General features: G+C 40.2%; 1 protein-coding gene across 1 annotated transcript; it reads right to left on the reverse strand.

The window, feature by feature from the left end:
* Positions 1–3904: 3904 nt before the first annotated feature.
* On the reverse strand, positions 3905–4858 carry LOC126084580 (olfactory receptor 11H6-like). The gene has a single exon (XM_049899176.1). It carries the CDS (start codon positions 4856–4858, stop codon positions 3905–3907), a length of 954 nt encoding a protein of 317 aa, XP_049755133.1.
* Between the last annotated feature and the right edge of the window lie 6136 nt (positions 4859–10994).

Consider the following 10994-nt stretch of genomic DNA (forward strand, 5'->3'; position numbering starts at 1 on the left):
CACTATGTTTTCTATAAATGAAATCATACAGTATTCTTTTTGTCTGGCTTCCTTCACTCAGCATAGTTATTTAGAGATTCATGGATGTTGTCGCATGGACCAATAATTTATTCCTTTTGTGAATATTTTATGAATATTGAATTTTAATATTCAACTCTATGGATATACCGAAATGCGTTTGTATATTCACTTGTTAATGGATATTTAAGTTGTTTCCAGTCTTTGATTATTGGTTAACGATGTTGAGAATTTTCTTTTTTATTGTGCTTTAGGTGAAAGTTTACAGCTCAAGTTAGTTTCTCATTCAAAAATTTGTACACGTATTGTTTTTGACATTGTTTGAAATCCCCACAATGTGACAGCACTCTTCCCCTTTCCATCCCAGGCTCCCCATTTCAATTTGTCCAATTTTTTTCACTTCCCTTCCTGCCATCTGGTCTTGCTTTTGGGCAAGAGTTGCCCATTTGGTCTCATATATTTAATTGAACTAAGAAGCATGTTCCTCATGTGTGATATTATTTGTTTTATAAGCCTTCTAATCCTTGTCTGAAAGGTGTGCTTAGAGAGAGATTTAGTTCTGAGTTAGCATAATGTCTTGGGGCCATAGTCTCAGGGATTCCTCTAGTCTCTGTCAGACCAGTAAGCCTGGCCTATTTTTGTGAATTTGAATTTTTTCCACATTTTTCTCCCTCTCTGTCTGGAATTCTCTATTGTGATCCTTGTTAGAGCAGCTGGTGGTGGTGGCCAGGAACCATCTAGTTCTTCTGGGCTTAGGCTGGTGGAGGTTCTGGTTCATGCGGTCCATTAGTTCTTTGGACTTTTTCCTTTTATCTTTGGTTTTCTTCATTCTACTTTACTTTGGATGAAATGGGACCACTGAATGTGTCTTAGATGGCCACTCGTAAGCTTTTAAGACCCCAGACACTACTCACCAAAGTTGGATGTAGAACATTTTCTTTATGAACTGTGTTATGCCATTTGCCATGGTCCCCAGCCCTCAGCCCCATTAACTCAGTCCCTCAGGGTATTTGGATGTGGCTAGAAACTTTCTATGGCTTTGCCTTGGTCATGTTGTTCTGATTTCCCCATACTGTGTGTTGTCTTTCCCTTCACCAAAACTGACATTTGTCTACTATCTAATTAGTGATTTCCATTCCCCATCCCTCCCCCCCCCGTAACCATCAAATAATGTATTTTTTTCTCTGTGTAAACATTTTCTTGAGTTCTTATAATAGTGGTCTCACACAATATTTGTTTTTTTGTGATTGACTTATTTCACTCAGTATAATGCCCTTCAGATTCATCCATGTTGTAAGATGTTTCATGGATTCATCATTGTTCTTTACCATTGCATAGTGAATATGTTTTAATTCTATAATTTTTCAACTGTTTATCTTCAGGTGAAATGTCTGTTCTAATATTTTGACCATTTACCATGCAAGAGATCCAGGTTTGACTCTGGCCAATGCTCCACAAGTGCAGCCACTACCTGCCTTCAGTGCAGGCTTATTGTGAGGTTGAATAGGTTTCATCTAAGTTTCCAGACTAAGAAGGGTTAGAAAGAAAGGCCTAGTGATCTACTTCCAAAAATCAGCCAATGAAAACCCTGTGGATCTTAACGGTCCAATCTGCAGCAAATCATGGGAATGGTGTGGGACCAGGCAGCATTTTGTTCCCTTGTGCCTGGGATCACCATGAGTGGGGGGTTGACTCAATGGCAGGTAACAACAACAATAACAAGGAGCCATAAGAGTTTTACTTTCCCTGAGGAATCCATTTGTTTTCTTCTCACAGATAATGAAAATCATATACATATATGTTTCCCTCTTTCCTCATTTTGATGAAAAGGGAGTTCAGAGCAAATTTAGGGACTAGACTTTAATAACAACACAAAATCTTATAGTCCAGAAATCTTCATTCTATTTTTTCTTTCTAAATTCATATTTTTCCTTCTTTCTCTCTCTTTGCATTTTTGTTGCAAATCTTTTACAAAACAAGGTGGAATATAGTAAAATAAACAAAGACATATATATATGAAGATGTAAGTAAATAAGTAGCTATGAGTGAAGAATAGTTTATGAAGGTGGTGATATCTTTATTAAGACTTTACTTTTATAAATAGTATTGAACAGGCTCCCTCAAAAGTTCACATCAAATTCTAACTTATTACTGTTGCCAAGACGTTCAGGAGATCTGACCTTGCCTGCATCTCCAGCCTCATGTATCATTTTCCTCCTGTGTAGCCAAATTTAATTTTCCTATTCTTTAAAAACCCCAAACATGTACATATACTTACTTGGTACTTGCTTCCTCTAGATCTTTGCCTTTTTTGCTCCCTCTCTTTGAAATAGCACCTCCTCAGAAAGCCATTCCCTGACCATGTTATCTAAATTATCCCTCATCCTACCTCAATATTTTTAAATTCCTACTCTCTTTTATTTTTTCCTAACACTTATGACTACTGAATTACAGATTATGTGTTTAACTGCTTTTTGCATGTCTTCTTTACTAGAATGTAAGCTTCACAAAGGCAGAGACTTGGTCATATCAGTAAATGTTTGTTGAATTAATGAAATGCATCAATCTCAGATGCCAACAGACCAATTTGTTTTTGACTAAATAGACCAAATCACCTGGAGCTGCTATCAAAATCTTCTGAATCTGCCATTTTCCTCTGTCGGTGTATTAGAATCACACTGGTTTTTTTTCCCCCTGCTTTTTATCAATTCTGGACTATCTGTTCAACCTAAGCATCCTTCTTTTGAAACTAACCCCAAAATGTAACGCCACTGCAAGCTAATCTTTAAAAATGTAATCCTATTCCAAGTATCTTAACTATCTGTCACAAACAGGGAAAGGTAAGAAGAATGTAATCTACTGCTTATTTTGTAAATGGAAGTCTTGAAAGTTGAATCGGGGGAAAAATTTTTAAAAGGAGCTTCTACTGTTGTAAATGTTTTAATCAAAGTATTCGCTGCAGCTTCTTTCCTTTTCCCTGCTAAGAACAGAACTAATATAAGATTTTTATGTGTCGGCCTGTATCACACACTTATTTAACATAGTGTCTCTAAAAGACCAGTCTGTGGACTGGTGCTGGTTCAGGTGCATCAGAATCACCTGGTTGCTTTAAAATTATGATTTTAGGGTTCACCTAAGGATTCTGTTTTAGGAGACTTGAAGAAAGTCTCAAGAATCTGTTCTTTTAAAAATTTTCTCTGGTAATTATGAAACACGCTTGGGAGTGCTTTAGATCATTATTAATCACTTGGGTGCCAACTAAATAAAAATTTTAGCTCAGTTATGATTTATTGAGTGGCATTAATTTCCTTTTATCTGAGCCTCAATGGTGTGAATGCTTTGTTCCCCTGCTTGGAGTAGAGTAGAGACACTAGGCTGGAAAAAAACAAGCCTAAGAATGGAATATGCACTTATCAGAGGTAAAAACAAAACAAAACAAAAACATGAGGTCAGGGACTAGGTAAATATTCACACAGAGAAAGGGAGCCCTGGTGGCGTAGTTGTTCAGAGCTTGGCTGCTAATCAAAAAGTCAGCAGTTCAAGTCCCCCAGCCACTTCTTGGAAACTCTATGGGGCAGTTCTACTCTGTCCTATAGGGTTGCTATGAGTTGGAACTGACTTGACGGCACCTAACAACAGCAATAAAAGCAGAAGAAATTATTGGAGAAAGGCCTAAAGTCCAGATATCCAGGTGATTTAATTCAAATTACCAGCTACCAAGTCCTAATTTGCAGGCAAAATCTGATTTAATTGGGATGCAGCTATTCATTCCTTGACTAGGCAGCAATTAATGAATTTGGGTCTGGGTCTATAGGTGCAAATGAAGAGAAGCTTACCTTTCACTTGGGAATAGAAATAGAGGAAAAATAGTCTGATCCTGGTACACTCATTTGTTGCATTCACTCTGACCAATTTTCACATACATCTGAATTTTTCTCAAGCCGGCCTTCATGTCCTTGTTCCGGAGACTGTAGATCAGAGGGTTTACCAGTGGGGTCACAGATGAGTAGATCAAGGTTATAATCTTCTGTACTCCAGCTGGATTTCCCGAGTTTGGGCTGATGTACATCATCATCACAGTCCCATAAAAGAGAGACACCACAACTAGGTGGGAACCACAGGTGGAGAAAGCCTTACGCCTGCCCGCTGCTGAAGAGACCCGTAACACTGCTCTGAGAACCAGGGTGTATGACCCAATGATGAAGAAGAAAGTGATAAAGATAATAAGAGAACTCAATATAGAACAGGAAAGCTCAATTCCAGGGGCAGGGATGCAGGACAGGGCCAGAAGGGGACCAGGGTCACAGACAAAGTGGTCAATGGTATTGGAGCCACAAAAAGGGAGTTGTGTGATGAAATAGATAGGGACTGGGTAGCAGAGGAAGGCTGTCACCCAGCAGATGGCCACCAAGTTCATGCAGAGATGATTGGTCATGATGGTTGGATAGTGGAGAGGCCTGCAGATGGCTAGGTACCGATCAAAAGCCATGAGGGGCAGTAAGAAGGTTTCAGTGATGCCCATGGAGAAGAAGAAGTAGAACTGGAGGAAGCAGGCAGTGAAAGAGAGGGTTTTAGCCTCAGATAGGAAGTTACCTAACATATTGGGAACAGTAGTATTGATGTAACAGATCTCCAGGAATGAGAAGTTGGCCAGCAGAATGTACATGGGGGTGTGGAGCCTTTGATCCAGCGTCACTGCACAGATGATGGCCCCATTGCCCATCAGTGTCAGGATGTAGGTCACAGAAAACAGTATGAAGAGCAGGACCTGGATCTTTCTGGAGCAGGGGAAACTCAGGAGTATGAATTCAGTCACTGTGTTCACTCTTGAAAAATTCATGGCTTCCTAAGGGGTGAAGAGCAAAAGAGTGACAAAGACTCGGACAACCTTATTACTTAATTCTCAGGGGTATTTCTTTATATCTTTCTTTCTTTTTTTTTTTAGAAATTCCTAAGTTCTTCAGGTTATGTTATTTTACTACATAGCTAATAATATTACTCTACTGTTAAAGACTGTTGAAATCTGAGAGTGCTTGATATGATCTGACACTTAGAATCCTTGAACTCTTATTCTTCTTTCAGAATTTTCTCAAAGTAAAGGATCGGATCCTGTGCAATAAGCATCTTGGAGAAAATTAATAACAGTAGTTACAAACATATGTAAGGAAATACGAAAATCATGTATAGAATAAGATATGAAACACCTAATTTCAATTACTTGGATGTCTGGAATCAGAAACATAAACACTATGCATAAGAGAAGGAGAAGAGGGAGAATGGTAATGAACAAAGTTTTTATGAAATTCACTTTCGTTCTGCATCAGAGTTAGAGTTATACTATTATTGGTTTTAAGGTGATCTTATATCCCATTCAAAACAATGTCAAATGTGCTGTCCTTTCTTTAGTGTTCATCAAGCCTGTTAATGCAGGAAATCTTTGAACATCCAAAAACCAGTTGCAGTTGAGTTGGTTCTGACAGATGGCAGCCCCATGTGTTGCAGAGTAGTACAGCTCCACAGGGTTTTCATGGCTGTGATCTTTTGGAAGCAGATCGCCAGGACTTTCTTCCAAGACAGCCACCTTTCAACTAGTAGGTGAGAGCTTAACAATTTGCACCACCCAGGGACATTTTTTGAACACCTAGGCATCTACATGATGGTTTTCTATTTGATTCTGTATTTCACCAGCTAAATTAAAATATCACTCTTAAGCCTTGATCTAAGTTAAATTCTCCTTACAGGTAAAAACAAAACAAACAAACAAACAAAAAAAAGTGAGGAATAGATGTGGTATCTAATTTTAAAATTTTTGCTACAGGTGTCAAAATTTCTAGAAAGCTCCTACTCATCTGATTTAGAGATGGATGCAAAGGATTACAAGTCTCAAGCATACACAAGAAGAGACCCCTGGGACAAATGACAGGGTCCTAAACTGTCTCTCCAGATAAGGATTCCCTCCGTTGCCCTCATCACATTATGGGTGTGGGAAGGTGGATTGGTTTTGAGAAGTGGAGGGAAAGCTGGGAAGTCATTGTAATTTTGGAGTATAAAAAAATCTTCATGAAAGCTTCCTTCTCAGACTTCAACTTTGTCTAGAACATTATCTGACTTTCGTTGTGAGAGGGACAAAACAAGGTCATCAAAATCTCCTGAGATTCTGTAGCCAATAGTTTGGTCTTATTTTACTTTCTGGATCCCCTAAATGGGCCTAAATGATCCCAGGTGACATGATTGAGTAATATTTGTTTAGGAAAATATAAGCCCAGAATACAGCTCCAGACACTTTTACTCATTTTTTATATTCTAGCTAAGAATATTTATTAATGTATTAGTTAAAAAAGGTGTTACTGTCCACATCACATAATGCCATACCTTTAAGGATGATCTTGATTATTGCAATTGGAGACACTGTGGGATGGGAGAGGTACAGAACTTTTCAAGGCAAACTTCACTGTAAGGCTCCTCTTCAGTCCATCGATAGATTGTCTCTGGCGTGGCAAAGCTGTGAGTGTGTCCTCTGTAGCAGGAAATCAAAGTACCCAGGAAACTAAAAAAAAAAAAAAAAAAAAATGAGCAAAGAATAAGAAAAGCAAGAAGAAATATTTGGTAACTAATGTGTATGAGCATTCTGATAGCTTCACAAACCAAGTGGAAATGTATTTCACCAATTTGGAATGCTCAATCAGCTCATTGCTCTCCCGTCTTTCAGTGGCTATCATCTGTTCTTAGGCAGAGCCACACATGCCAGACGGGGAGAAATGAAAATTATTACAGCCCTGCTCCTCATCATCCCTTTCCCAAACCTTTCCAGATGACACTTTGCCAATGTCTCTGTTCCCCTAAAGAATTAGTTCTGATTGGTTAATAAAGACAGCTTTTACATGCTATTGAAGTTTCTTCCTCACCCTCATCTCTCCTGAGTTTCCCCAGCCCTCTTAATTTTAAACATGAGTCTCCTTACATTCATTCATGCAGCCTGAGGATGCTGTTGTTTTTACAGTCACACAATAGAAGGCTAGCTAAACAGCAAGCCTAAGAGCTGTTGTATACTTGTATCTCTTCTGAACCCATCTCCACATAGAACTGGCAGGTCTGACTTGTAATCTTCTGTTTTTACTGCAACGAATGGCAGGCAGGATGGGAGGCATAGCATCCTTGGTAACCAGCAGCAAGAGAAGGGACTTACATTGCTGGACACTCAGTGTTGGTTTGTGGGGAAAGTGGCATATTTGCTGTACAACAAAGTCTTATCTATGTTACTCTGAAAGCCGTGTCTTATGCATCCTAAGGGATATAGTCTCCTAGGAATTCTAAAAGTGGGACTTTATGCAGGAAAATTGTCAGTCATACCCCAAAGGTTTTCTTCCCTCTGGAGCCCATTAATTGGCTCTTGGGACTCAGTATTTCCACTGATGATCACATCACTTCATGTTATTTTAGGGCAGATGTTTATTTTGGTTCTGTTGAGAAGTTGCTGTTTTGATGGTGCAAACACCAGCAACACTAGCTTATTTAGAACACTTGGTTATGTTGTTCTTTCTGTTCTCTTGCATTCGATTTTATTCATTTTTGAGTCTGTAAATTTTGGACTCTCTTATTTGTTAATACCAGAGTTGACACTAGAGTTATAATGTTCTTTCCTATTGACTCGCTCAACAGCTTGGGGGGGGGGCTACTTCCTTTACTTTGGTGAAAGGCTTTCTCTTCCAGGTCATTTCTGTGCTTCTAGGCAAGAGAACTGAAGCAAGAGTAAAAAGAAAGCATAGCTCTGTCGTCAGGAATCTCAAGATGTAAACTGTAAGGGAAATTGGGGGTAGGATGGGAACTATTATAATCGTGTTCCAAATTACATGGCTTCCTCAAGAAAATGTGTGAAATCATAATCCTCTTGCCACTGCTGCTTAGTAGATAATTCTGCTTTGGCAGTGATATTGTGGAGCTTACAACATGTTTCCTGTGATTAGTTCTATCAGTGGAGCGAATTCCGTTAGGTTAACTCTAAGCTACCTGGAATAAAAATGCAAAAAAACAAACTTCTCTTTAAATAGAGTATGACTTTTCAGTGGTAAAAGTATTTTTTCTTCCATGACTGAATCCAGAGACTCTTGGAAAGTCCAAATCCCCCAAATACCTGCCTTATGTCCAATAGGCATGATGTTCAAAATGCCATTGTTGTAATTTCTTTGAGTTCAGATTAATGATGATGAAACACCAACAATTTACTTAATACTTACTATGTGCTTTGTGTTTATTATCTCATTAAATCCACAGAACACTATGGCATAAATGGAATATGTCTTGTTGCAATATAATATTTAATCAACTTTAGTTAATTTCTACCCAGGTGGCTTTTGAAAAGAAAAGGAATGTGGGTGTGGTCTCATCCTGTGTTAATGCAGAGGTTGGAAATTCCTAAATGTGAATGCAGTGATTTCCAGTTCTCTCTGTGTATTAGAATCTCCTGAGGAAGTTTTAAAAAATAGCCATGCCTAGGTCCCACACCAATTCTGAATCAATTGATTGAGAAGCACTGCTCAGGTGAAGGGAGATGTCAATGAAAACTCCCATGTGTGGTTGTGATTACTGTAACTGTCCCTGCATGGACTTGTAACATGAAACCTGTCTCCAAAATTGGAGGGCACCAGGAGACCAAAGAAAGAGGAGGGCATCTTCAAGGTGGCAGCAAGGGAGTTTATTAGGACAACTTACAGCAAGACCAAGCAGATCTCCAGGCCCCACAATGGGAGGGCAGAGGTTTTATAGTGGTGGTGAACAATAGTGGCTACACACCACGGATGCCTTAGACTTACCTAAGGCTGCCTCAACAAGAATCACATAAGAATAACTTAGCAAATGGGAGTGAACTCCTGGAAAGCATGAGGGAGGTCATGTGTGGCCTTGCAAAGCATGTGCCTCTTCAGGGCACCCCTTGATGTTGGCTGTTACAATCTGGCATGTTCCTCCTCATTCGCAAGGTCCCTTAGGTCTGGGAAAGGAGGTGTTACACCTTTGCAGTTAAGAACAGACAGCGTTGTTGTAATTGGAGGCACAGACTACACCAGCAGTATAGACAAACACAGCAGATAAACCCTATATGCAGGAAAAGATCAAGACCCAACAAAAAACCTTGTCAACCAGAGGCAAAAGAGGAAAACCAGGCTACCACAGCAGACCAGCCATCAGCTGTCTTGAAGGTCCCTATCTGTTATACCCCAATTAGTTAAAGAGACTTTAATACCCCCTACCATGTCTCCCACACCTGCCCAATCAGTTCCATTCAGGCGTTTTACACTCCAAGGCACTCCTTTGGTGATTGAGAAGGGGTGTTGTCCACAGACTCAGCAGCTGTTTTTGTTGTGGACTACTGCGAAGCTGTGATCACACTCTAGGAAGACACTGACAGCCCCAAAAGGAAGAAAGCAGAGTAGGCCATACCTACAGTAGGAAAAACAAGGGTTTAGCAAGTACTAAGTGGGGTAAATCTTCCCCTTCAATTAAGATCACACTAGTGGCTCCCATTCAGGTGGTGAGAACAGCGGCTGATTTAGGTGTTTTTTTCCTGGCTGCTGGGTTTTTGTTAGTGTACCATATGTAGTCCCCTGAGGAGGTCACTTAAGGGGTTGTGAGTAAAGTCACCTGCCAGAAAAGAAGACCCATTTTTGATTTTCATGATATAGCCATCATTCCTTTCCATGTAAAGTGTGACTCTTGAGGTCCTGTGCATAGTAGGAGTGTGGGCTCCCACATTAGGTTGATCAACACATCTGCCTCCAGGGGTTGAAGTAACCAATCCACCCTGGCGCCCATGACAGGTGCCAATAGATGGTTGCAGTTCCAAACACCAGGTCCTGAGGTGTCCAGAGGACCATGCAGTTTGTTCTGCTAAAAATCTTGGCGAATATACTTCTGGAGCCTCTGATGTCACTCATATTGTTGGAGGGTCACTTGGGGCTACTTGTCTGGCATATGGGGTTAAAGCCTCAGTTATTGCCTAATTTGTCAACCTCAAAGCCCCAAATAGCACCTGGGTCCACCTAGCCAGGGAAGCCTTACCTACAAGTGTTTGTATTTGTTGTTTTAGGACACTGTTCTGCCTTTACACCAGGCCTGTGCCCGGGGGTTGTAGGGCAGGTGGTTCTTGGCTGTCCATTTGCACACATCGTGACTTGTAAAGTGTGTACCTTGGTCACTATCAATATTTTGTGGTATTCCGTACATAACGCTCAATTTTTTGTAATCCTTTTATTGTAGAAGCCTGGTTTGCTCATTTACACAGGACCCCTGTGTCAAGCTGGTAACAGTGTCCACACAAACAAGAGTGTATTTTGCTCCTTCACTGGGGGGTAGGAACCCTATATAATCTACCTGCCAGTCTGTCACTGGTTGTGATGCCTTATGGATCTCCCCGGGATCCTCATGGGGCAGATGTCTTGGGCATTGACATGAGCTCATGGAGCAATTTTGTACAACAACCACTAAATCACTATACTTCACTGTTATACCTGTCTCTTCAGCTATTTTCCAAAAAACACAGTCACAATGTTATCCACTTTTCTGATGAATCTAGTGAGCACATTTCCCTTTGGGATGCACCATTCTAACTTGTGCTGTAGTGTCTGGTTCTTTGTTTCCCAGTGGGGAAAAAGGTGAATGGACTGCTGATCATATGACCCTTAAGAACTTTACCAATGCTTCTAGCCCCTGTACCTTTTGGGGATCCACAGCCCATCCTCTCCCCTCTAGGTGGATGATTAGGGTATCTAAACCCAAAACACAACCCAATGCTGTCGAGTCGATTCCGACTCATAGCGACCCTATAGGGTATCCGGACATTACTAAAAGAGGAAAACATCTAGACACTAATATAAGAGAAAAACATCAAAAGCAGTTAACGTGACATCATAAATGTAATGAAACCAACAGGTAATAGCGGAAAAGGTAAGAGTCCGATCCTTAGCAACTATACCATAGCAAAT

This window comes from Elephas maximus, chromosome 10 (assembly GCF_024166365.1).
Source record: "Elephas maximus indicus isolate mEleMax1 chromosome 10, mEleMax1 primary haplotype, whole genome shotgun sequence".
NCBI classification, from domain to species: domain Eukaryota; kingdom Metazoa; phylum Chordata; class Mammalia; order Proboscidea; family Elephantidae; genus Elephas; species Elephas maximus.

Bases quoted from the DNA above. Each gene is read 5' to 3' on its own strand.
- LOC126084580 (XM_049899176.1), bottom strand. From the start codon at position 4,858: ATGAATTTTTCAAGAGTGAACACAGTGACTGAATTCATACTCCTGAGT.